The 26,933-nt window shown below is 56.1% G+C and overlaps 5 protein-coding genes across 5 annotated transcripts; 3 read left to right on the plus strand and 2 right to left on the minus strand.

Moving 5' to 3' along the window:
* Positions 1-162: 162 nt before the first annotated feature.
* KRP23_6723 (putative sodium-dependent excitatory amino acid transporter glt-4) lies at positions 163-1,959 on the plus strand (the record flags this gene model as incomplete). Its single annotated transcript, XM_067891950.1, has 1 exon — positions 163-1,959. One exon carries the CDS (start codon positions 163-165, stop codon positions 1,957-1,959), a length of 1,797 nt encoding a protein of 598 aa, XP_067746257.1.
* Positions 1,960-2,042: 83 nt separating this feature from the next.
* KRP23_6724 (Unconventional myosin-Va) lies at positions 2,043-8,708 on the minus strand (the record flags this gene model as incomplete). Its single annotated transcript, XM_067891951.1, has 3 exons — positions 2,043-3,016; positions 3,083-3,215; positions 3,279-8,708. The coding sequence occupies 3 exons, from the start codon at positions 8,706-8,708 to the stop codon at positions 2,043-2,045; spliced, it is 6,537 nt and encodes a 2,178-aa protein (XP_067746258.1).
* A 143-nt stretch (positions 8,709-8,851) lies between these two features.
* Positions 8,852-9,748, plus strand: KRP23_6725 (tRNA pseudouridine synthase A 1; the record flags this gene model as incomplete). Its single annotated transcript, XM_067891952.1, has 1 exon — positions 8,852-9,748. The coding sequence occupies one exon, from the start codon at positions 8,852-8,854 to the stop codon at positions 9,746-9,748; it is 897 nt and encodes a 298-aa protein (XP_067746259.1).
* A 70-nt stretch (positions 9,749-9,818) lies between these two features.
* KRP23_6726 (Syntaxin-binding protein 5) lies at positions 9,819-13,813 on the minus strand (the record flags this gene model as incomplete). The annotated part of the gene is made up of 2 exons (XM_067891953.1): positions 9,819-9,956; positions 10,025-13,813. 2 exons carry the CDS (start codon positions 13,811-13,813, stop codon positions 9,819-9,821), a joined length of 3,927 nt encoding a protein of 1,308 aa, XP_067746260.1.
* Positions 13,814-14,080: 267 nt separating this feature from the next.
* KRP23_6727 (uncharacterized protein) lies at positions 14,081-16,372 on the plus strand (the record flags this gene model as incomplete). The annotated part of the gene is made up of 1 exon (XM_067891954.1): positions 14,081-16,372. The coding sequence occupies one exon, from the start codon at positions 14,081-14,083 to the stop codon at positions 16,370-16,372; it is 2,292 nt and encodes a 763-aa protein (XP_067746261.1).
* Between the last annotated feature and the right edge of the window lie 10,561 nt (positions 16,373-26,933).

A 26,933-nucleotide genomic window follows, 5' to 3' on the forward strand; every position in this document is an offset into this window, starting at 1 on the left:
AGCTAATACAATGTGAGATGTCCAAGTTGGCGTGAAAAATAGCATGCTGCAGGGGTTTCGATGACGGTGCTTGAAACACCCCATGTCATTTCTGTACGTGTCGAGCTCGATCGACAAGACCTTGGTGGCGTTGGCCGGCGGTCTACGGAGACTTCTCCTGGGATGGATTGGCAATTCGATGGGTTCCTGGAGTCGAAGCAAGAGGAGCGGCTGACAAACGCAGCGATCCGGGCGGCAGCAGCGGGGATCCCGGCGGAATCGATCGAAACAGCGACTACCAGGTCGACGGACGATGTCGGCAGCTTCCCTTACGATTCAACTAGCAGGCGCGACCGTGAGCCGATGACGATGACGATGAGTCCGTCGGCCACAGCTCCGTTTCGAGACCCCATGCTAACTTTCAACAACCACAAGGGTGCACCCTGGCCGGGTGCATCCGATCCGACAGGTGTACCGGGGGAAGAGCAGGATGACATGCTGGTGGACTTGTACTACAAAACGCCGAGTCTCTGGATGACCACAGTCGCGGGTGCTATCGGGTTCGTTGTCGGGGCGGTGCTGAACAAATATCCGGTCAGCGGGGACGCGCAGCTCTGGATTGGCGTCATCGGGTTTCTATTGATCCGCGCACTCGAGTGCCTCACGCTACCTCTGATCTTCACGAGCGTCACGATCTGCTTCTCGAACCTGGTTGTGTCCGACAAGACACGCCCGGTCATGGTGCGGTTGGCCGTCTACTTTGTGCTCGCAGCTTTGCTAGCCAGTTGCGTTGCCGTCGCGGTGGTCTTTTGCTTCTCGGGCGCCTTTGAAGTCATGGCCGATCCACCGGTAGCAACAACGAGCTTCCAGTTCATTCTGCGCTGTCCGAACGGCAAGTTGTTCTCTCGGGAAGACGAGTGCACAGCGCAGTCAATAGGCGAGGGCCAAATACTTACAGCAGCCAATGTCACGGGGCTCCCGGATGACTTGCAGCTGTCTCTCGCCGCAGCGAGTGGCGTGTTTCCGGATACCCAGAGCTTGGCCACACAAATTGTACTCTTCTTTGGCGACTTCTTCACGGAGAATATCACCGGCGCCTTCGTGAACGTGCAGTTCCTAGGCATCACCATTTTCAGCATGATCATCGGCGCGACAATCATGACGGTGTACGACCCGAGCAGTGGAGAGCTGAATCACGCGCTGATCCTGATCCGCCAAGTGCACGTCGTGCTCGAGATGATCCTCAATTGGGTCGTGCCCTACATTCCACTCGGGACGCTGTCTATGATGACTTACTCGATCATGACCGGCGAGCTTTCGCAGCAGGCTCTGCGCGCCTCGCTTTATTTCACATTGACCATGGTGGTCGCTCTGCTGGCGAATTTCTTCTTGGTGGGCTGCGTCTCCTACGTGATCCTCGTACGGCGCAACCCACTCAAGTTCGCGTGGTTCCTCATGCCTGGCGTTATCTTCATGCTGGCCACGGGCGATTACTTGGCTACAATCCCGGTCCTCCTACGTAGTTTGGAGAAATCCCGACAGGTTTCACGGACGCTAGCCCAGTTCACAATTTGCCTGGGTGTGTGCTTGTGTCTCTGCGGCACGGCCGTCTTCTTCGTTGTCACGCCGATCTTCATGGCCTACACCAGCGGCCTAGGAGATACCATCACTGCAGGTCGCGTGATTGGCCTGATCGCTATGGCCACCGCGAGTTCGATCGGCACGCCACTCGTCCCAGGCTCGGAACTCACTTTCACGTGCACCATTTGGCGCACGCTGTTCACCAGCCAAGTACCCGGCTCATTTGTGTACGTCGCATCAATGGAGTGGGTCATGTATCGCCTGCGCCGCACCTTCAACATCATCATGGCCGCCTTCATTGCTCGCATCATTGCCGAGCAGCTTGATGAGACGATGGAGGACGAGGAGGATCGCGCGTACCTCGAGCAGCAGCTTGGTATGACACAAGGCCCTCAGTAGCTCGTGACAGCAACGATACCAACACCTTAGAACGCCTTGAGGACTTGAATTCTACTCGATCTTTATCCTACTCGTTGTTGCCTTCAAACTTGTTTGTCGCTCCTTGTTCTGCGTCCAAGTAGCTGTAGCTGTCTAGCGATTGCCACAGCATACATGGTCAAAGCCACGAGCACTGAGATCGAAGCCAGCGGTTGCGAGACGTCCACGGACGCTTGTTTGGACACGCTCAAGGCGAAAATGTTGTTGATCGCGTGCAGCACGAGACACTCGAGCAGCGAACCCGAGACTGCGAGCTTCAGTGCCAGGAAGAGCCCCACCAGCAAGGCCCACGCCACTTGGAACGCCACATAACTCGCCGAATAGCGCGTGTCTACGTGTCTTAAGTTGACCAAGTGGATGGCAGCGAACAAGACGCTGGATACCAGAGCGCTCCACCTGGCATTCTGCAGACGGTTGAGGGCCACCAACACGATCACTCCTCGGAAGAAGAGCTCCTCTTTCGCCGGTGCGAGCAGCAGGTTCTGCAGTATCTCAGCCGTGGCCAGAGATCCGTCTGGGCGGTGCAGCGCTGCGTGGACATTGGCCATCGACACGAGCACCTCGTCCTCTCGTCCTCGCTGCCACAAGACTAGCACCATGATGGCCATCGAGTGAAGCAGCACTGAGAGGAGACAAGACGTGGTGTTGCTCCACCCGAATCCTGTGAGTCTCCGCACGATCTCGCGCTGGGGTCGATGGAAGAACCAGCTCACGAGCGCCACGAGGCCCCACCCGAACGTCGCAACCTCGCAGACCCGCACGACGGCGTCCACCGACACCAAACGGTCGCCCGGAAGAGTCAGCAAGGCGCGCGCCACGCTCCCAGTCATGGCGCTGGTCAAAAGCAGCAGGAACGCGCCACCGCTGACCAGCGCCAGCTCCATGACCAGCACGACGCATCGGATCACGAGCGGCACGTCTGCGGGCGGTAACGCCTTGTCGGCCTCGACAGCATCCGTGTCGGGGGTCTGCAGCGCCGCCAAGACGCCGTTGGGCCTGGACGAGAGCCACGTCCACGCTACCGGCAGCATATCCAGGAGTCGGCTCCTTCTGACTGACAGAGCCGTGCCCAATCAGTTGAGACCATCGTAAGCGGCGAGGCCGTTCTCGTTCAGGATGTCGTCGCGCCCGCCACCTTTGTCGGGGTCCAGCAACCACGCGCCCAAGTCGAAGAAGCTATAGGCTATGGCGTAGTGGCCTGCTGTGTGGCCGTGGGTCTGCAGCACAAGAGAGTTAGCAGTTAGCGGAGACCGTCGCCAGACAAGAGACAAGAGACGCACGTTCTGGTGGTCCGGGTTCGCGCCCTTGGAGAGCAGCACCTGTGCCACCTTGAGGTGGTTGTTCTGTGCGGCCAGCAGCAGCGGCGAGTTGCCATTGTCGTCGCCCTTGTTGACGTGGAAGACGCTCTTCTCCAGCTGATCGCTGTACACGGTGCCCGAGCCCGGCACGAACGGCGTCTTGACGACCAACGGGTCAAACCTGCGCTCGGGGACGTCCTGCAGCGCCTCTCGCACCTGCTTCAACTTGCCGTGCCGCACCAAGCTGCAGAACTCGCTGAACGCCACCACCACTCGACCTGCTCCTACTGGAGCCTCGCTCGAGGCTGGTGTTGGGCCGACAGACGACGTCGGCACGGGATTCAATACTGCACTCGCTGCAACCGACTTGATGGGGCTGCTGCTAGGCGCTACAACCACCTCCGAGACTGTTGATCCGATGCTGTCTCCGTAGAGCTGGTGCATCTGGTTGCGTTCGCGCACACGCATCTCCTCCACCGTCGTGAGCACCTTCTTCCGGTGCAAGCGGTGCTCCATGCCTAGCGTGTTGCGGAGGTCGTCGTCCGTGAGATAAAGCAGAAGCGCTCCATCGACGGTGGCGTCAGCGAAGGCACGCTTGTACTGTGCCAACGCCAACGTGTCCAGCCACCGCCCAACGTCACTCACGCTCCAGGCCGCCACTTGCAGCGGCTGCTGGCCAGGGAACCCCCCGGGCGGGATACCTGGCTGGAAGTTCATAGCTGCAAGACCACCGACGGCCTTCGATGAGGTCTCAGCCGCCGAGTTTTCGGGCCACCGCTGCTGGGATACTGCAGCAGCGCTGTCCAGTGTCATGTGGTGGGCTCCGATCTTGCGCATGGCGCGCACCATGTTCATGCTGCTGAAGTACGTCATGGACATGGACATGAAGCCGAACTTCATCATGGTCTCCGTGGACTCCATGAGCGACGCTGCTTCCTGGCGTTGCTGCTGTGAAAACCCTCGCGTCGAATGTGCACTGGACGTCGGGCTCAATGTGGTTGGACCGGAGCTACTAGCAAAGGCACTACCGGGTCCTGGTGGCATTGCACTAGATGGGATCAAGTCCAACGCTAGCTGGGAGCGTGTTTCCTGCTTGTCACGAATGCGTGCAAGCTCGCTTTGCTGCTCCTCCAGCAGCAGCACCAGCTTCCGCTCGAGTGCCTTGAGCTCTTCCTCTTTGCGCAGTCGTTCCTGGTCCACGCGAGCGAGCGTTTCCTCCAGCGTTGCAAGCTTCTCGCGGCGCTGAGCAATTTGCGCGAGCATCTGCGAGAACTCACGGTCGAGCCGCATCTTTTGTTCGCGCAGAGCCCACTTAGCAGTCTCGTCCAGCGTTCGATTGGCACCGCCAGGAGCATTGCTGTCGGTCTCGGCCTGCCCCAAGGCAAGCAGCTCGGCCTCAAGCAGTCGGATCCCCTCATCGAACGCGCAGATCTCGTTCACGAGCTTCTCGGCTTGAGCCTCGACGTCGCTTTTCTCGCGGGCGAGCAGCGCCACGTCGCTCTGGAGCTTGGTGCCGTACAGTTTGTACTCTAGCAGAAGCTGCTTGCCAAACGTGAGTCCTTGTGACTGCGTCTTGGAGAAGAGGAACTTTTCACGCTCACGGGTGAAGCGACGGCGTCCGAGAAGGCCTCGAAACACGCGCTGGATGTTCATGGCTGCGTTGCGCTGCAGTCGTTGCCTGAACAACTTCCTGCAGGCAACATACCGCCGCATGAGCTGCTGAATCCGCACCGCAGCGTGGTGAAGTTGTTGCCGTCGACGCAGCACTCGGTGCCTTGCCAGCCAGCCTCGCGCGATTCGTTGGATGTCGAGAGCCGACAAATACTCGAGCATGTGCTGCTTGTACGAGGTCCGCCCCATCTTGCCGCGCCAGTGACGCTGTAGCAGCCGAACCGCCCAGTCTTCACGCTTGAGTCCCTTGTAGCGCTTGCGAGCAACTCGAGCTCGCCACAGACGCTGCAGGTTGATGGCACAGCGTTCACGATGCATTCGATGCGTCAGTGTGCGGGCGTAGAAGGCTCGAAAAGCACGCTGGATGACGCGCGCCATGGCGGCCATGCGCTGCAGGCGCTTCTGGTTGCGGCGAACTCTCCAGCCCATGTACTCCTTCACCTCTGGCAGGAGGGGGTAGATCTTGCTGCCAGCGCCAGGTTGGTACACGACGTTAGCGCTGATGCGCTCGAACGCGGGCGTGGTGGGGTCCAAGGTTGTGAGTGCAATGAGCTTGGACGGCTTCGACGCTCCACGCTGGTTTGAGCTCGAGTGCGGGTCGACTGGGACAGCGGTTTGGGACTTGGTTGTTGCTCCAGAAGACTCGAGAGCAGCTTGCTCGGCTATTTGCTGTTGATGGAGACGCCATTGTGCTCCGTCCAGTGGCTTGTGATGGCTCACAGCACTAGAAGAGGCTGGCACGGCGTCCTTGACTGTGGTCAACACGCGATCTATGAAGGCGTCTTCAAAGTTCCGCTGCGGTTTGCTCTTCTTCCTGCTTTGGTTGTCTGGCGGTTGCTCGTCTTCACACCTCGAGTTCTGCTTCCCAGATGCCAGTTCTTGTAACTTCCGAGTCGTGCCGTGGGGGACGTCGTTGAGCTCGTGGAAACCAGTGACAAGCTGCTCAAGCAGCACGAGAACGTCCTGTTTGCATTCTTGCAAAGCCTCATGGCCACCTGGGAGCCAGACTACGCAGCTTGGGCGCTTGTTGCGTCCTGCCGAATGTTGCTGCTGCTGAGACTTCACTCTTCGGTAGCGCAGCACCTTGCCAACTGAGTCGACGAGCTCCAGGTTGGCTAGAGCCACGATTGTTTCAGCATGACCTCCAGCATCTACCAACGCGTTCTGGCTGGAGCAAACCGATATCAAAGGAACTCGCAGCCGTCTAAGGTCTGTTCGCAGGTCGTGATGTGCCAGTGCACCAAGCGTAAGTGCTTGCCTGCCTTCGAGTGTGATGGGGTTAAGCACCGCTGTATAAAGGTTGAGCGCTAGAGGCGTGGATACCCGCGCGAGATATGCAGCTGAGAAGAGGAAGCGCGCGTGGAAGTACACCGGAAGGTCTGGGCGGGACTCGGGAGTGCAAGCTAGCACCTTGGCAGTATCGTGCAAGAACTGGGCTAGCTGTGCATCCACGTGAGCGAAGCTATTAAGCAGCACGAGGGAGCGGGTATTGGCGTCATGTGGCTGAGTCGAGCAACAGAAACTCATCGCGATATTGCCGCCGTTACCAATGCCAACGAGATGGTACGGCTTGTCACGCAGCAACCGGTCGCTCCCTGAAGCTCCGGTCACGTGCCTGAGCAGTGCAGTCAAGCACGCCGCGTGATAGGTATTATGCAGTAGCGTGCCTCTCCGCCACGCGGTGTACGCTTGACCCGGGTAATTCCACAACAAGACTTGTACGCGGCCACGATAACGTGCTACAAGCGGCTGGAGCAGGATCTGCAAGCGCTCCCACGTGTCGAACAGGTCATGTACTACCACCAAGTTGAAGAAGGCCTCGTTCGGGTCCGTGGGGCCAACTCTCTTGTCAACACTTGTCCGAGCGCCGCCCATGACACAAAAAGGAATGGCAGTCTCGGCGTCCATGTGGAAGACGCCATGAACGTAGTCATCGCGAGCATCCATTTCGGCAAGACCTGGCATGGCTAGTGAGTGTGACGCCTCAAGACGCCGTCGACGCCTTCGTTGCCGCATCTGTTGGTCCTGTTTGGCCTGCGCCAGCGCTACCATAGCTGTGTGCACTTCCTCGTCTCCTTGTTGCTTTGCAGGGGAAGAAGGTCTGTCACGGGACAAAGATTTCCTGGCGTGGAGTGCCGCCTGTAATGTTTGCTGGAGTGATTCCATGCCAATTGGTTTCCCGATGCAGCCATCCATCCCGCTGTCCTTGTAAAGCTGCAGATCGTCCGGTGCAGTTTGTGAGCTCACGCACAAGATGGTCGCGGAGCTCGTGGAGTTAGCTTTGAGCCTGCGTTTGAGTTGAGACTGCCGCAGCAATCGAGCGAACTCCAATCCAGACATGTCACCTGCTGCCAACTCCCGCTCGACAAGAACCACGTCGTAGTCGAAATCTTGGGCTGCACGCAAAGCCTGTTGGCCATTAGTCATGCTTTCGACCTCGAGCTCCAACGTGGGCGAAGTTAAGGTGCGGAGCATCCGGTGCAAGTCGTCCAGCACGGTTGTGTCTGAGGAAAGCAGTAGGATGGTCGCCGGGCTTATAAATGTACTGGAGCGTTTAGTACCCGTTCCTCGTCGGAAAAGTTGACCTTCCTGCAACGACGGTGCCTCGATTCGCTTGGTCACGCCCCGAAGGTAGTTGTCCATTCCCACTAACGTGTCGTTAGTGCGAAGCAGATGCTTTTGTTGGTGCGCTGGCGACTTGGTGGTCTTCGACATGGCAGAGGGTGGAGCGCTAGTGTCAGGGCTCTGCAGTGACGGCATGCTAACTGCATGCTTGCTACCATTTTGTGGTCGGGCCGACTTCTCGCTGTCTGTTTTGGACAAACCGGCATCACTCCTAGCGCTGTTGCTGCTGTTTGCCAGAGCAGGTAAAGAGGTAGAACTCTCCATGTCTTCAGCCGTGCTTACTGTGTCAGTCGAGCTTGCAATTTGTGCTAAAGTCTTTTGCTTTGAATCATCGCGATGTTTGCGCAGAAGGATCGCCTCTTTGTCACGGACCTCTTGTGCTACGCGTTCCTCCCACTTGTCCTCGATGGAAACGCGCTGTCGACTCATTCGCTGTTGTTTCCTCTTCAATTGCTGCTGTTTTTGCTGTGCGAGTGCGCTCGCATCCTCCACGACTGGACCTGCTGCCATCTGCCTCGCCAGATCAAGCAGTGCGTACACAGCGTAGCAATCGGCACACACTCTCACTTGACGGTAGTAATTCGCTACACCGTCCATTTCTCCGTACACGCGTGACCGCGAATTTTTACGTAGCTCTTGTGATAATGTACCATCAAGTAGATGCGATTGTCGCCGTCGCCCCGGCTTGGTCGGCGAGCTGGAAGCATCTCCACTGGACTGTAGCTGACTTACAGCCCTATGTAGCTGTTCTCTATTGCCTCTGCCCAGAGCGATGGACTTGTAAGTGATAACACGCAGTGCTCCGCTTTCAATGAGCTTTCCGTCGCCCGCCGTCTGCGCGACTTCCATGGCCGCGACCAGCCGACCGAGATTGGCATCTCCGAGCGCTCGCAACTCCTCCTTGGCGAACAGAAGCGACAGCGCCGATGCAGCTGCAACTTGAGGTGGCGGCGCCGCAGCTCGTCGTGCACCAGGTCGATGCGAGCTCACAGGATCCGCCTGACTCAGCTGCAGCGCGAAGCCGCAGAAGTCTCCGCTGCATTTGAACGGCGTCGGGAAGGAACGGCCTCGCGTCGAGGAAGCATCCGCCTTGGTGGTGAGCAGCGGCGGAGGCATAGAAATTCGAGCTGCAGCAATGCCAACGACATGCGCAGGAAATAGCTCAGCGTCATACCGGTACGGCAGTTGACGTCCGTTCCCTGGCGAAGGGACACGAGCGCTGATTGGTCGATCGTGACACACTGTAGCCATTCCGGTGAATGACACGCAGCATGAGTGGCCACCGGCGGCTCAACATGCCGCCCAGCGCCTTCCTGCGCGTGGACGCCGCTGGCCCATGGATCCGACGGCGTTGCGTGGTGGAGTATGACGGGGCCGACTTCTGCGGGTTCCAGGCGCAGGACCAGCCTGGAGCCATGAGAACCGTGCAAGAAACCATCGAGGACGCTCTGGGCCGAACGACGGGCGAGATGCCGCTGCCTCGACTGCGCTTCGCCTCGCGCACGGACACGGGCGTGCATGCGCTAGGACAGGTGGTTGTGTTTGCCAGTCGCTGCGCTGAGTCCGACCGCGTCTTGCGCGACGCTCTCAACACCCGACTGCCCAAGGACGTCTTGTGTCGCTCTCTGGTCACTATGACCGAGGCCGAGGCCGACTTCGATCCGTGCGCTGACGCCAAACGCAAGCGCTACGAATACGAGCTCATTGCGGGGGGATTGCGGCCTGTGGCACACCGCCGAAACGTGTGGCACGTTCGCAAGCCACTCGATGTGGCGAGCATGCAGGCAGCAGTGGAGCAGTTGATGGCGCCGCCCACGACGAAAGATTTCTCCTCCTTCACGCCTCAGAAGTCTGTGGATAGCGATCGAGGCAACGTCTGCACAGTCTCAGCCATCGAGCTTCACGCGGAGAAGCTGGACGGCCGAGGAGATGCCCAGTATGAGGACGACGTCGCCACGAGGATACGACTCGTCTTCGAAGGCAACCGGTTCAGGTACAAGATGGTGCGGAACTTGGTGGGCACCATCGTGGATGTCGGCCTGGGCAGACTGAGCCCAGACGACATCCCAGCCATCCTGGCGGCCAAGAACCGTGGGAAAGCGGGGCAGGGTGCGCCACCTCAAGGACTCACGCTCGTTTGGGTCAAGTACGACTAACTCGCACCTTTGAAGACCGTGTATGCATTTTGTTAGAAGTAATGTAGCACAAGTTTTCCCTGCCTCGTGGTTACAATTCATACCACTTTTTGTTGGCGTTTTTGTCGTTGAAAGCCTTCATCGTCTGGTAAAAGTCCTCGGACGTCTTCTTCATTTGCTCCGTCTTGAGTCCCAGGTCGTTCAGCTTCTCCCCGCGCTCCGCGAGCCGCTATCATCCAAGCAACACACAATGTGAGTTAGTGACAGATCTACACAGCACACACTCTACCAAAATACCTGTTGCGCTTGCATGAGTGCGTCCTTGGTTGCGTTTAATCCCGTCTCGGCCTTCGCCGTGCTACTTTCATCCTTCTCAGGAGCAGTTCGATCTCCCATCAGCCGCTTGCGCTCGTCCTCCTCGGTAGAGAACTGGAAAACCTTGTTCAGGTCTGTGGCCTCTTGGGTGACGCTGAGAACCAACTTCTTGAACATTTTGCCAGCGTCCGCCGCGATGCCTCGCTTTTTGCCACTATCGGTTGCTGAAGGCGAAGACGCTTGGTCAAAGATGGCCACACGCTCAGGGAGGTGCAATCTCGTCTTGATTGACGTCCGTTCGAGCATGGCACTTTCCATCGCCGTCGACTCAGCGAACAGTGAAAAGCGCTCCATCTCGCCGAAAGAGTTGGCAACCACAAGCTCGCCACCATACGAAATATTCGACAAGATCCCGTCGACTAGACCGCTACGACCCAGTCCGAAGCCGAAGTTGTTGAAGTCGGTCTCCCAGATAGGCTTCAACGACAGAAGCGAGAGAATGTACACGCGGTTACTCTGGTCGATTGCGGCAAGACAGTTTTCAACCCCTTCGCCCACCGGCACCCGGACAACCGAGGTGACAAGCACAGTTCCCTGCAGCTCAATGCTGGCTAGAGGCTGTGCTGGAATTTCCTTTGGACCCATGGCCATCTCTGCTGCTCGAGGCACGGTCGCCTGCACGACGTGAATCGCCTTGCCACACGTGCACACGAGGAAGCGTGGCCGGTCGAACTCTGCAACGTCAGAAGTGCCAGTCTCACCGTTGTCAGCTGATGCCTCCGGGACCTGAAAGCCCTCGGCAAAGGATAGCACTCTTTCCCGCTCCCAGAGCTTTTCAAGCACAGCGCACACCAAATCTCGACTAAGCGCTGTCACATCCACCCCATTGATCGCAGTGAGCGTGTGGCCAGCGTGAACTCCTTTAGAAGCAAGCAGGGCAGCTGTGCTGCTGTTTTCAGCGAAGCCCTTCACCACGGCGTGTTGCTCCACCTCCATGAAGAGGTGCAATCCCAGCGGCCCAGGAGGAACAGCAGCTTCAATGACGTTACTTTGTTCCCATCTCAGTGCTTTAAATTCAGCGGCCACCGCCTTCGACTGCGCATCCGCTACTTCCATCACAACTTGATGAGTAAAATCAAAGTCAGCGCTTGCCACGCAAGCGGAGGACGCATCTGTCTTCTCCACATCTTGTGGAAGTTCGGGCTTCACGCTGTCTGAAGAGATTGCAGCATTAACAGAACTTGACTCACTCTCGGCGATGCTTAGATCCCGGTCTTTCTCGACCCACTTACGCCCCGCAACTTCGATACGCTTACCATTGCCGTCTACCATGATGACAGACGACAAACCCGTGGTCTTGTCCGGATCCACCAGCGTTTCTCCCATCTTTGTGGCAGACTGCACATGGTACATTTCTAATTTTCCGCTACCACGTCCGACGAAGAGCACAGGGATCACTTCGCGATGCTGAACCACGTTTATACGACTTGCTTCACCGCCAGAGATGCTTGATTTACCTGGCGATCCTTTCCCACCACTTCTGCTACTTTCAGACAGAAATGAAGGGGGAGGAGAACCACTTCCGGGGATTTCAGTCGTTTGCACAAGCTCACTCATCAGCAATGAGTCGACGGACATGGATTCGTCACAAGCCGGGGCGATGTCGCACACCAGTAGCTGGAAGGACTGTGTGTTTATATCAACGAGCGACACCATACCTGCTGCATCCGCAATAGCCACGTATCCGTACGACGAGGACAGCACCAACTTGACGACGGGTTCGGAGTGTACATGAATGGAGAACAGCGTGCGGAAGCCGACGGCCTCTGTTTGCCCTGCTCCTTGTACCGACTGGTCAGCAACCGGGGCATTTGGATCATCGGGAATTTTGTCCTCTTCCTGATCGGGGATGCCTTCTCCAGCGGCATTACCCTCGCCTTGTTGCCCTCCAGATGAAGGTTCGCGTAACTTCAACTGGTCAAACTCCAGCACAACAATTTCGCCGGACGCGAAACCTACCACGAAAGTGCGCGAGTCGGCACAAAATTCCAGGCACGTTATCTCTGAGTTAACAGGAGCAGGAGACATTTGTTGCGGCACATCCACAACATGAAGAAGGCGGATAGCCCCTTTACTTGCGTGATCCCCTGCTGTTTGAGCTTCCCAGAACAGTACACTCCCATTAGCGTGGCCAGTTAGCAGCATCATGCTGTTTGGTGCAATGCCAGTCTCGCTGCCCACGGCGCCACTTGTTGCAAGGAACCCCTTCAGCATCGGTTCAAGCACACTACCGCCATTGATAGGCCACTCAAAATCGCCACTTTCCGACAAGCGGGATATCGGATTGTATTTCGCTTGATTCCAGGTCGAGAGTAGGTCATCCTGCAGAGCGCTGTCAGAGTGAGTCAGATTCACAAGCGCAAATGTCTTGAGCGGGCTGAGCTGCAGCAGCGGCGGGATAACCGCAGGCTCTGGCAGTCGGTCGAGCCGCCATTCCCATTCTTCCTTGTCGCCGTCGCACAGCTTGATGAAGCAGGGTAAACACTGCACGCTCACAGTTGGCAGGCAGCCATCCAGTGGGTTTCCGGAGAGTAAGATCAGCGACAAAGGCGCCATTTTCGCACAGTAGTCCACCTGATCCTGTGCGCTCTCGAAAGCCGCGATTTCTGCCTGGTTCGCTGATTTGATCGTGCCGACAAGCCACGTCAATTTGTCCGCTTTGAACAAGTCCGTGAGCGCATCGTCACCACTGCGTCCATCGCTCGGGGGATACACAATTGTGAGTAAGTTGGACTCACTGGGGTTGACACGACCTCCTGAAAACACAATAGCGCCGGGGAGAGCCACATGTCTGGACGTTGGCGGAGCGCATACCCACTTGATCTGCTTCACGGGCGCGGCCTGGTCACTCTGTGCGGCTCCTGTCACACATCGATAAAGTCCGTGAGATTTGTCCGAGCGGAAGATTGCAAAGCCTCCTTGTTTGTATCCGGCCACGAATCGCTTGCCACTCGAGTGCCACGAGAGCGACTGCGGCGAGTTGCAGACAACGTCTCCGTCGGCGGAAGGCGTCTCGGCTGGCTTGTGCGCCTTCCCCGAGAGCGAGAACTCTTTCACCACTTTGCGCTTGGCAAAGTCCCACAGCAGCACTGAAGGACACGTGTCGTATGCGAGCAGTAGCAGGTTGCTGTCTCTCGGGTGGGACGCCATGGCCGTGACGCCCTCGGCGTTGGGAGTCGGGAGATCCTGCGGCCGGATGACGTACGTGCTGACTCGGCCCGTCTCCTCATGCACCACGTGGACGTGTCCGTCATCCGTGGCCACCAAGAAGAAGGGCACGTTGGCGTAGCTCAAAGTCTCGAGGCTCGTGATGACGCTCGAGGTCCAGCGGTCCGAGACGCAGCAGAGCGCATCGCCCGAGGCCAAGTCGAACACGCGCATGGAGCTGTCCGTGTAGCACACGACGAGTCGCTGGCGCGCAGTGAAGCGCAAGTGAGTGATGCCCACCACCAGGTGCGACTCAGATGTGGGGCCGTCCAGCAGGACCTCCAGTCCTTGGGCCCCGAAGAGCTTGACGGCGCCAGCAGCCGTGCCCACCGCCAGGAGCCCCTGCAGTCCGCAAAAAGCCAGCGCTTTGGCGTTGCTCGGCACGCCGTGGTGCGCCGTCGCGTGCAGAGAAAAGAGGGACGGGTGCAGTGCGCTGGGCCGCGACAGCAGCGCGTCCAGCGCCAGCTGCGACGCCGACGTGGAGCGGCTCGCCTTGTTCCCCATGAGATCGGCGACTTGTCGGGTGTTGAAGTGACTCGAGCCCACTATGCCCAGGGAGATTCCCTCTTAAGTACGGCATCTAAGTATTTTTTCTAAGTATTTTTTGGTTGACTTCAAGGAAGACGCTGCCCGGATTGTTGCACGCGGTATTTATAACGATGAGGAGCCTTCTGCAAGTACAGGTAGGCAACTGGCTGGCTGACCAGCTTTCTTTCTCTGTGAGCCTGCACAAAACATAACGCCAAGAAGAACGACAGTCACCTCGTGCCCATGAGCCAGAACGGAGACGTCACTGATAATGAAGATACCGTCGAGACGGAAGTCGGCCTCCGCCCCAAAAATGTCGACCTGGGTTCGACGCACCGTGCGGTCTTCTCCGTTTGTGGTCGACTGCGCCAAGTCGCACTTTTCTCCATCGGGGCCATGGGACTGTGGCCGCTAGCCCTGCAAGTCGCGCTTGTCCCTGAGAGCGTCTTCGGCGACGGACACGGGGACAGGTACGAACAACTCTCCTACTTCGCCCTCGAGAACGACCATTACCAAGTGCTCGAGCCGCGTAAGGTGGACTGCAGCGATCTTCAATCGATACTGTTCAGTGGAGCGACACCCACCCCGACGACGGACCTCGTGCGTGCCTTACCCCAGACAACATTTGAGAGCGTTCGGTCCCTCGTTGTGAACCAGACGACCGGAGACAGCATCACGAAGCTCTCGGTGGACACGGGGATCCTTGGCCTCGCGACAGATAAGAGCGTGTGCTTTGGTGGCGTGGACGACGAAGGCGCCGTACAGATTGAAGCTTTGCTTAGCGCTCAGGATGCTCCAGCATTCGGCGTGGACGCTTCATGCCTGCAGAGCACCGAGTCCCACCTGCGTCTTCGTCTCCAATCCACCGAATTCTTCGTCCCGGATACCATGGGGGAGCTCAATCCGTCTCGCAAGCCAGGCGCCATGCTGATCGTGTCACTCGTTGGTGCGAATCTCAATCCTGTGGAGAGCTCGTGCTACGATGCAACTCGTAAAGCCCGCTATGCAGCGACTGACAGCCAATCGGAGTACCGTCGTCTTGTGACCGTGTACTCGAAGCAGTTGCTGGTGCCGCAGACTTGCGCGGAGTTTAAACTGTTTGGCGGAACGCGAGACGCATTCGGCTGCGCGTATTCGGCACTTGGCACATCAGGTGCCGTGGCCGATCTGAACTCGGACGGAGAGCAACGCACGTACTCGTTTCCAGCGCCGTGGAGGATGATCCAGTGTAGCATGTCTGGCGAGTGCAGTTCACTGCTATTCACCCAGCTATGGCTATCCGAGTGGACGGTGGAGGAGATAACGACCGGGGTGGTGTTACGACACAACTTTGTGAACCACAAGGTGAACGAAGTGACGGTGGACAGCACGTTCAGTATCCGACTGCTGATCAGTCTACAGATCTTGGGGTTGGTCGTCACAGCGTACCTGACGAGTGTACGCGGATGGCACAAGTGCCAGTGCACTTTCATTTCCCCGTGGGCGATGGTCATTAACGCGACGACATCGTGCACGATTGCAAAGGTGGTGCGCAGTAGCTACAACTTCATTCTGGTCGCCCAGATGGTCTTGAGCATGATGCAGTGGCGAAAGCAGCTAACTATCGACTTGTTGGTCGGAGCTGATACGAACCAAGCGGTGCTTCGTGCGTTTGGATGTGGCACACTGGTGGTGGTCCTGGCAATCAACATTGTTTTCGCTCGTGCGGGTGATCTGAAGATGCAGGAGATGGAGCCCACCTTTGCGCACGTAGTCGGATTCCTCACGTCCGTAATCCTGTTTTTGATCAGCAGGACGAAGACGGTGTCGGTGTCGACTCGAGCTTTGCTGGCCAAGGGCATGCACTCTGTGTCTGCGAGTGATGTCACCAAGTACTCGGGTTGTCGTGGCTCATCTGTGTGCGCCATGGAGGCATCACTTAGCATGTACACGGTCATTCTTGTGATCATTATTGGCGCAGCGGCATTTATTGGGATGACAGCTCACACCATGTTGCAAGCCACAACTCGCACAGGATCCAAGGTCGGGATAAGCACTTATCGTGTCAACGCCTCAAAGCGTAAACAGCCGTCTTCACCGATTAACTCATTCACTAGATTCCTCGATGATCGATCACGCAGCATTGCCCTGTACGACTGCAGCACGGAGGTTTACGTTCAGGCTCCGGGAGGAGTTTTGCTCTCGACGCGGGCGCAATTGGAAGCGTGCGGTTTCGTTCTGGCGTCGTCAATTCTCTTCCGATATCGAGACCTACCGCTCTTCTTCGTTGCACGCGTACTGCCGATGCAAGTGCTCAACTTTTTCAATCTCACCGTGACGACGTATGAGCTCATCCACTCGAGCCAGGTGCTGAATGGAGTTCCAGTCGAACTTGTTGCGGACCAGGTGATCCACACGCACTGGTCCAAGCTGAAAGATGCGCGATTGGACTGGATGGAGGGTTACTTCGGTGGAGATGGCGACACCTCATATCCATCATCGTCGTCAAGTGCATCTATCAGAAGACAGTCCGTTCAAAAGAATGGGCAGAGATAGGTATACCAAGTCAAACTTTCTCCTTAGCCCTTTATTCACCGATGACGGAGGATCCAACAAGGGAACATGCAAACTCGTCGTGGGCATGCTTAGCTTATACTACTAGTATAACACTCTCGGTTCCCGCTACGCTGTGGGCTTGATTTGTTGTAGGGGTAGGTTTGCTCCTCCGATTTACTTCGGCGATTTATATTGCTGCATTAAAATTAAGAACAAAACCTTGAATATAGGATAATCTTACGTGATTTACTGCATGCTGGAGCGTTACACTTTGTAGCACGACACATATATATGGGCGTCAGCTCCGACCAGATATGTCGGAATCGCTCAGCTTCCGACTGCAACGTAAAATCGTGTTTTTATTGGATAAAATAAAATCGTTGACGTGATTTGATTCGCCAAAAACTATAGAGATGGTTTGATTTGCCAAAACGAATTAAGGAACAGTCTCATTGGCTAATATGCACCATACTAAGATAAAGTTTGGTCGGTGAGACATTGTCATTCATCCATATCTCCCTGATAGTAGTTGAATTCAAAGTCGCACGCCCCGCAGGCCTGGGCAGCATACCCAACACGCCTAGCACACCTAGCACAACCTCCATCTAACTTGACAGCTTGCTGAATATTTACATCTCGTTGTGCATCGGGCGCGGACATCATTTTTTGCATCAACATAATACCGGATGAAGTGCAGTGACAAAAAATTGAAAATGATCAGTGTACGCTAACGCCGTGACGGCTATCTCTAGGACAAACCGGTCGACTGGGAGCACAGATAATTGTACTGTAGGCGTTGTGGAAACAGTGTAATAGGTCAGGCGGCGATAAGATCTGAAGCCCACGATGAAGTGCACCACATAGTTTTGAGAGTAATTTCTGTCCCCGACTATAGTACAGATTTGGACGGAAAGATGTGACGGACACAAAACAATGACAGATGAGGTTTTACATCCGCCGCACCATACACTCATTTCGACCAATAAGATCATCCCTATGTGAACGCACCTTCGCCACTCAAAATTAGTGTTGGAAATGCAGTGTCCGGAGGACGCAGCAACTGCTCGCTTGCGAGCTTGGGGTGTGGCCGACGAGGACAACCTGTGCAGCAACTTGGAGGATGATGAAGGTGACACAGCAACCACTGCTGTTGAAGTGGTAGTTAGGGACTGAAGAAATGCCTATTCCAACGCTCTGAAACTCAAGGTGCTAGAAGATATCAATACTGACGTCAGCGTCACCGAAGCCACGAGGCATCACGGTATCAAGTCACGGACTGCTGTGCACACATGGAGGGGTCGGGAAGCTATCACCAGAGAGGCATGCAATAACAAGAAGCGATCTAAGTGCAGCGTCGGCGGGCAAGGCAGAAAGAGTCTATTCCCGCACTGTGATGAGCTCGTACAGTGGATTAAGAAAATGAGACGCGACGACTTTCCGCTGAAGACATCCCATGTTCTGGTGTTCGTAAAGGAGGAGTCAGCGAGTTCACATCGATGCACTTGGCAAAGAGCAAGGAGGAGAGATTAGGCCGCATGATGCGGCGGATTGTCTACCAGCGTGGGTTCTCGTTTCGGCGCCCTACGAAGTCTGTGCTCTCAACGCTAGACCTTGAAGCAGAGCAGCGCAAATTTGCTAGCGAGGTAGGAAGCAAGGTCAGCGCTACGTACGCACGATCGCGCATTTTCAACGCCGACGAGACCGCAGTGTACTACGATGACACCCCCACTCGTATTATTAGCGAGCGTGGCGCCAAGAAAGGAGTCAATATCAAAGGACGGGTGCGATCGGAGAGGGCAAGCGTGCTGCTAATCGTATCGGCTACAGGACAAAAGCTTCACCCGCTCATCATCTTTAAAGGGCATCTAGGAGGACGGGTGGAGGAGGAAGTCCAGTACCATTCCAACCGAGTTATGGCGACTGTGCAGACGAATGCTTGGATGGATTCGCGGGTGTGGCGGGACATATTCATTGAAAATGCCTGGGGTGGCTTTGTGTGTGATGTCCAGCCTGGGCCGCTTGCGATCTACGTGGACAACATGAAGTGTCACGTCTCGACCGAGGCGCAGGACGCATTTGCTACCTGGGGTACGGAGGTGGTGCCCCTGCCCAAGAACACCACCTCGGTGCTCCAACCTCTAGACGTGGGGGTCATGGGCTCGTCTAAGCAGAAGTTGCGCTCCATCACGCCCTTCCGATGAGCTGTCAGCGGTTAGAGAGAGCAACCGGGTGCCCCTTCGCGAACATCTGCCGAAGATACAGCGCCTACCAGCACCCGAAAAGCGGAAGCGCTTGGTGGAGCGCGTCGTTGCTGCGTGGGATGCGGTTAGTGAGAGTAGCATAAAGAAGGCATGGAGTAAGGCTGGACTCTAATAGACTGACCAGATAGGGCGGGGGACGTTAGTAGGTGCACCTACTGCCTTGGAACCCCGGCACCAAGGTCACCACTCAGTGGTTTAACTTTGCTGCAGATATGGGAATTGAACCCTCGTCACCTTATTAAAAAGGTGGTGTCGAGCCGGTTGAGCCCGAGAGCGACGTTTTATTGGCGCCAAAGTCAATTTTGTTATGCTTGGATATAATTTAGTCCTCGGGTTCCGATTGGTTAAATATCAGTTTTGGCTCCAAGTGTCGTTCTTTTGAGTCCGCTTCGGTCTCAATACAATAGACAAACCTAGCGCGTCATATCTTTGCGTCCAAATCTGTATACCTTCTATACGTGAATCCAGAAGTGCATAAACACTGCGCTACGCGAGCGCAAAATCGAACAGGTAGGAATTATGCTCACAAGGAAGGAGGGGTGCATTTAAGATGTCAAATTATGAGAACGCCTTACGGGAACACAACAGTACAGCCATAGCACAGTAAGTCTGCGTCAGCACCATTCCTGCTGGTCAGCACAGCAAAGTGCTGTGCCAGCACAATAGAATGTTTAGTTTCTGTTCGCTGCCGGGAAGCGCGCAAAAAGAGCGAGGCTGCTCTTTTTGACCAGAATTCTGGCCAACCAGAACGCTCTACGGTCGCCAGTCGTTGATGGGATCCCACATTCTCGAGCTCCACTCCCCCGCACGATCATGCCGAGGTGAGTGAGGTGGGAGCTCAAGGCTGCCGACGTGGAGGCGGTCGAAGCGGACGAGATGGTTGCGCAGATGCCAGCGTTTGACATCGACGAGAGTCAGACAATGGCGTGCACTAGGTGCAAAGACGCGGAGCACAAAATGCGGTACCGCTTGCTACTGTGCAGCTCCGAGGCATGCAGCGACGCGAGCGATGTCAAATGCGCTTGGCGCGGCAAGATGGTGACGTGTTTGGAGTCACAGCACGTCTCCATCTTCGAGAACGGCGATCACAACAGTGAGGTGTCCACCCCGCCCACACGCAAGAAGCTCTCGGCAACGCAGAAAGCGGTCTTCCGAGAGCTTGCCGAGAACCACCTGCGCCCGATGCGGATCCGGCACGCGCTCGCCCGCAAATTCGCCACGCCTCTGGAGGAGCTGCCTACCCTGAAGACCGTGCAGAACTTCGTGAATCATCACGGGCGGACAGAGATGCAGAACCACGATCGCGTGGCCGAGCTGCGGTCGTGGATCCACGAGTGCGCATATGACGGCTCCGAGCTGATGAACCAGGTCTTCACATTCACCTGGGAGCTGGACGACACTGGTAAGCCTGTAATCGGAAATGGGTCCGACGAGAAACCATTTCTCGTGGGGCTCTCGACGAAGGCATTGATGCTGCGGCTCATAGTGCCCCCGGACAGCTTCATCTTGCACGTCGACGCGACGTACAAGCTGAGCCAGTGCGGCTACCCAGTGCTTGTCGTCGGCGTGTCAGACCGCTCTCGCAAGTTCCACCTGGTTGCTCTCTTTATCATCTCTCAAGAGACGCAACCAGTGCTTCAATCAGCGCTCCTCTCACTGCGTCGGACCTATTCCTGGATCACACAGAAGCAGTTGGTCGTGCGCTTCGCCATGGCAGACGGAGATAAGGCTCAGAGCAATGCTCTCGCAGCGATGTTCGGGGACAACCCGGCGTACTGCTTCTTGATGTGTTTTTTTCACGTCATGAAGAAGGTCCAGGAGCACCTTAAGCCCCTTTCCTCGCTCGCTCAAGCCGCTATCCTACGGGACATCTACGATCTCCACTTCGCGCGATGCCACTCAGTGGTCCTGCAAATGCTGGACGCTTCTGCACGTCGATGGGTTCAGGACCCCGAAATGGTGCTTTTGCGCGCTACGTTATAGCGCAGTGGATGACGGGGACATTCACGAGGTGGCAGGCGTACCACACGCCCACCGGCTTCGCCACGACAAACAACCGCTGTGAAACGTTCAACGCTGTTCTCAAGCGCGACTACACATTGCGTCGTTGGCTCAAGGTGGGCTCTCTGCTGCGAGAACTGGCCTCGTGCTGTCAGGACCAATCCGGCAGCGTGCGCGCATTCGAGTTTGTCGTGCTTCCGCCGGATACGCTCATTCGACGGGTCTCAGAGTTGATGCGATTGAAGTTGCTGGGCCTAGTGGAAGGTGAGAACGTCGACGAATCTACTGCTGGATCGCGGACGACAGTGCAGGTCGTCTCACTGCGAGCCCCGCGCGTTATTATGGCCCCCAATATGCGCAGCGAGGAGGCCATTGCTGTGACTTCGCAAATGGGGGTCAATTACTCCCGCATGGAGGTCGAGGGCCAGCCGTGGAGCGGCTGGACGGTCGACGTTGAGCGCCAGTGGTGCCCCTGCAATTATTAGTTTGTCTTCGGTTCCTGTATTCATGTGCTCTTCGCTTTACGCTCAGCGGCCTCTTTCGACAGCCGCGGCCATGAGATACTCGTCGATCGTAGAAAACGCAGACGCGGTCGCGTTCCAGTCATCGAGAACGCCGGCCGTCCGCGCTCGAAAGGCCCAGCTCTCACCTACGCGTAGCCCAGCACACGCCGGAGACGAAGGTGGAGGGCAAGTGCTGCATATTGAAGTACCTGGTATCGAAGCAAACACGTAGTGAGCGCGCATTGTGAAACCCAGCTAATACATGTTCATTTTTCATCAACTGAGTACATTGGATCGGCTCCCTCTGACAGAATCCGCCGTGTACGAGCCCACCGAGCTCCCGCTACTGCTTCTTGTTGCTGTCCTCACACCAGCATACGTCGCACGCGCAGCGAAACCAACGTTTCTTCCCGTAGTGCACAGTAATCTGAGATCCAGCCTTCACATTTGCGATCATCTTCACGAGGACCTTCACTTCGGACCGGTTGTGCAGTTGTACAAAGGCAATGTTCGGGTGGCACGCGTGGGAGATGAACCGCGTGATTGAGCCGAATTTCAGCGCGTCCACGTAGACGTAGTTGCGCGCCATGGACTTCGCGTTGTAAAGAAGAGTGTAGCCGCTGTTTTGCTGGACGGCTTGCTTCGGCTGTCCGTCGACAAGGCCAGGCAGTTCGCTCAACTCCCCGCAATACTTTCCAATCACGTCTCCCACATCCAGCGCTGTCGTCGTGAACACGCCCAGGCCAACACGCTTCGTGTCAAACAATTTCAGAGTTTCCAGTGTGCGGGGGGGGGGGCGTTGCTGCAGCGCGCATCCAGACTACAGCAGCTTGGAGTGCAGAAAGTCGCGCTCTCGACGTTCTTGCACACGTCCAGGAAGCAGTCACCAACGCAGCCACACAAGTCGAACGCACCAATGTCCCGAAACGCCACGCCGTTGCTCCTGCACTCGGTGGTGCGCTCGATGCCCGGGGGCCATGGGGCTTCCTCGACGTGTGAAGACGGAATCACCAACGGGGAAGGCGAGAACATGAAGCGCCTCGCTTTCAGATTCTCCAGCCTCGCCTTTATCTCCGGTGAGCGCAGCTGCTGCTTGATGCTGACGGCTTTCACAGTCCTCGCGTGTTGAACTTTGCTTCCACTCCTGGTGACTGCGCACCTGGCCAGGTCCCGGTACTTTCGGGACCGCTTCTTCACTCCGTGCCGATCCTTCCCTTGGTGGCGGATCTTAGAGCGGGCGTAGCGGTTCGGAATTTGCCCATTACTTGTCTCCACGCGCACGCCTTCCTTGGCGCTGCTCGTCAGCACGTCAGGTGCCTCTGACCCGCTCGACGTCTCCCTCGCGGCTTCCTGGGTAGACACGAGGTCTATAACCTCGTGCCCACCCGTGCTTTCGCCTGATTCCTCGCTCGCACAATGGTTGTCTGGGCATGACGTCGGAGCTGTCGGGACCGGCGGCGTCGTCATGTCAAAGATGCATGTGCTGGACGGGTCGTCGCCCGTTCCTGGCACAGGCGAGCTGCCGCAGTCAGACAGCGGGCTTTCAGGGACGATCTCCTCCCGCACACGAGGAAGCAGGTCGTGCAGCGCCTCCACCGACGCCTTCACGGCGTTCTCCAGCGCCTCTTTGAGCGCGATGGCCCTCGACGGGGCCCGGAACGATCCACTAACGAGATTGTACGTCCGTAGCTTGCGCCACGTCCTCACCTCGGCCTCCACGGGGACGCCAAACCGGTCCAACACCCTCTTCATCATCATGTCCTTGGGGATAACCTCCCCGGTGTCCACGTCAATGGGGAAGTCCTCTTCAGGGCTGTCGTCAACACGAGTGACAACAGCGACCCTGTGACCTTCTCTGCGGCCCCACACGAAACAACGCGAAAAACACTCGATCGTATCACCAGCGACGAGTGTCGCCGGTGGTAGCTGCGACGCGCTCAGCCCCGCCATTCTACGCGTGCGTCTGCTGGAGGCGGCGCAGTGATCGCTGGAGCGGGGGGATCGGGTGCTGTGGGGTCGACGGAACAGTGATGATCAATGTGGTGCACATGCACTTGGGATCGAAGTGCCTATGTGGTGCACATGTATTTTCAAGTAAAGATCATGTGTGGTGCACATGCATTATAGAGGCGCTGTGCACGGTGCTACCAGGATGGGCGAGTGGGGGCAGCCGGGCTGGGGGGCGTCTGAGCCTGGCCTGTCCGTGCGTATTGTAGGGGATGCATTACTGTGCTGGTCAGATTCCTACGTGTGTTTGCTATATTTCCTCTCAAATTATCCGTGCGTGTATAGAGCGTGTTTGTGGCTTTCATAAAAACTAACGTGTCGTTATGGGTAATGCAACACCCAGTCGGGGGCAACATCACTTGCCCATAACTTTCACTGGCGGCCACTCAGTTCCAAACATGGATATTATAAATCCATTACGTGCAGAGATCAACTCCCGTCGACACGACCAAACCGTTTTATACACAATAACACGCCCCCCAAGTCTAACGTACCACATGACGAGGCGGAGTTAATAATATCCACCGCGCTAGGCGTTCGCTGCCGCCTTATCTATTTTTGACATTGTCTGCGCAGTCTGGATGTCGGACATAACTAGCCACCTCCTATTTACAACTGCACTAGTTGGGCTGACCTCAAAGGCCTCCGCCGCGCTTGGTGTACGCCGTTGCCCTGGTTGTTTCTGTTTCATCTGAGAAGGGTTGGTACTGACCACTATGTGTATAAGAGCCAAGAATCAGCATCGTCATCAAATATGAACTCAGTGAAACGACGGAGACGGGGGATGTCGACATGTTGGAGTTGACACGCTTTACCCTGGCAGATTCGTCAGCGACGGGAATATGCCACCTAGGATTCGAAAGCGCAAACGCAATTGAAGCTATCTCCACGGAGCATGAGTTCGTGTTTTTAAAATGTCTGTTTTTCTCTCGCTGCAACGAAAGGCCCATTGAAAGAAGAGGGTGGATTTTACAGTATGTGCGAGACTCATCTCGAATACCAGTTGATTAAAATCGATTAGGCCGTGCTGCCTGGTTTAGCGATTTGTTCCGCCTGGGCAGACCACGCGACCTTCATCCAAATGCAATAGCAGATGCTGCACGTATGATTGCGTGTGGTCTTCCCAAGTACGACAATTCGCAATCCTAATTTTACAGACGTGGCACACCAAGACTTTTGATGGGGACACGTATTACGGTAATGCACACACTCATGGGTTTGGTGTTTTAGCCCCCCAAGCCCAAGCCGATCTGGCTGCGCCCATTTACCGAATCCCTACACACGATATTTTTTTCTCAATGATGTGCATCCATAGTGAAATGAAGATATTTAGTAACGTGTCTTGCTCACAGTCGGGACACCACCCAAACCCTAGATATCTTCAATTCTGCTTATCGTGTATCGATGGCGTAACGCGTCCCCACAATACATGATTGAAGGCAAAGCGTGTCGTAGATCAAGCAAATAGTGGTCAAATACGGAGCAAACGATGAGAAAGCATCGTATGTATTTGTTGATTTTTAGAGTTTCGGGACAGATGGCGATCGGCAAGCACGACTCGCCCAGATTGCACAATCAGATCAAGTCAAAACACATGCCTAGTCCTCTACGCCGTCAACAGTGGTGTGTGTACGCTGGCGGCTACTCGGTGGGCTGCCAGTCTCCGATTCCTCGCTCGACTGCGCACCCGAGTCTTCCGCATCACCGTAGGCACTGGCTTCCGTGCTCGCAGCTTTCGCTTTCGCTGCGTCTGCGGGATTCTCGTTCCATCCTTCCAGTGCTTGTGCCATACCTCGAAGCAGGATGTTGCAACGCCGTTGCTCGAATGCTTCACCTTGTTCCAGAGGAACACGCGCGACGCCAGCGCATACGTTGACGATGTTTTCAGCTTGCAAGCAGGTCGTTTCACCACCGCGCGATTGGTCCTCACGCTTCAGCACCGAGCAGACCTTGCACGCCCTCTGTTGGCGCTTCCGCGTCTCGTTCCCGTTGCCTTTCTGCCACTCGTCCGTCTGCACTGGAACATGAGCCGTGACGGTACGGTTGGATTTCGTTGGTGTCGGCTGCAGTCCCTGGTCGCGTATGAGCTGGTCCCAGTCGTCGTCTTGGAGCTGACATAGCTGCAACTGAAGCTCTTTGAGAAAGCGAGCATGCGAAACTTTGCTCTTGCCGTCAGCAACTCGGCGGTAGTTGTAGATAATGAAGCCGTTGATGATAGCGAGATCCATGAGCCCTAGAAATAGGGATTTGTAGTACTTCTTGTACCGACGAGCCAGTTGGAGCGAGGATCTGCGCAAACAAAGATGTAGAAGACACGTAAACGCTGAACCCGGAATGTGTACATACACGATACGAGAACTTTACCTTTGCAAACGAAGCTGGTCATGAACATCAACACCGCCCATGAATGACTGATAGTCCTTCACGAATCTTGAGCACATCACTTCCGCTTGTTCACCAGTTGCTTTGTCACGACGCACGGTTCGATCTAGCATCGAGTTCCCTCCAGCCGCAAGCACGAAGACGCCTTGATTGTCCCACCAGCGCGTAAACTTCAGGCAAGGCACGTGTCTCGCCTCAGCAATGTGGAACGTGCCTCGGGCAATCCAGCGCGGGCGCTTGTTGGACTCTTTTCTGCCATTGGGAAGCTTCTTTGGAAGAATTGCCTTGCAGAGACCCTGCCTGTCCGTCTGGACAGTCCCCACACTGTAAACCTTCATCATCAGCAACTGCATTGAAAGCACGACCGAAGTGTAGAAGCGATCCGTGACAATCAATCTGTAGTCTGCTGGTCCCGTAGGACCAAAGACATACCTGAGGTTCCTGACCACAGCTGCGGGTCCGGACTTCGTATTGGGTGGAGGTACTGCCATCTTTTGCTTGACGTTTGCCGCAGTAGACTTCAAAACGCTATCAGGCACGATAGAAACAATAAATTAGGTTGTACTGGACACGATAAGAGGACTCTAGAGCCAAAAAAGAGAGAGCGTGCCCCAAGGCACGCTCTCATTCTTACCTGATGCAGTGCGCAGACTTAGAACAGCACAGCATGAACAGCTATGAGGCTTATTCTTCGTGAAGATCCTCAGTCGGTTGAATAGAGACGAGCAAGGAAGCATTGCCTCGTCAAACGCCATCACTGGTGGCGGAGTGAAGCTTCTTTGGAAATTATCCTGTAGGACATCGATGGCCGGACGAAGCTTCCAGGCTCGGTCGGTAACCGCACGATCGTCACCATTGCTGCTGAGGTGAAGATTGCGCGAGATGTGGGCGAATCGATCTCGTTTCATGAAGTTACCAAAGCCTCCGCGTGGGATAGCGCCTTCGTCCGTATTCTTCCAGTGGTGCGCGAACTTTTCTCGGTTGGGTGCAATGGTCCTCGCAATCAGCAAACCAATGAAGCAGCACAACTCTCGATCTTTTTCAGGGCTTTTGTAGCTTCGTCTTGATTTGCTCAGGGGCTTGCACCTGGAAGTCCAGTCGTTTGAGCTTGCGCGCTTGCTGCTTGGCGTGTTGGGCTTCCACACGAGCGTCCAGGTTTTCCGTGAAGTAGGTGTCACTCTCTCTCCCGATCTTTGCCAGCAGTTGCGGCGTCGCGAACCGCAGGAACACACCGAGAGGAGTAGGTGCGGCCTGCAGCGCACCCATGAGGGCCGTCATCAATACCCGGATAGTCTTTGCCGAGCCATTCATCTGGTCGAACTTCATACAGTTCGTTAATGTACGGTCATGGTGTCTGAATTCGAGGCACTGTCCAGCCATTCACAGCCATGCCATCTACATGTAAGA

This window comes from Phytophthora ramorum, assembly GCF_020800215.1.
Source record: "Phytophthora ramorum isolate Pr-102 chromosome Unknown Phyram_PR-102_s0005, whole genome shotgun sequence".
Taxonomy (NCBI): Eukaryota; Oomycota; class Peronosporomycetes; order Peronosporales; family Peronosporaceae; genus Phytophthora; species Phytophthora ramorum.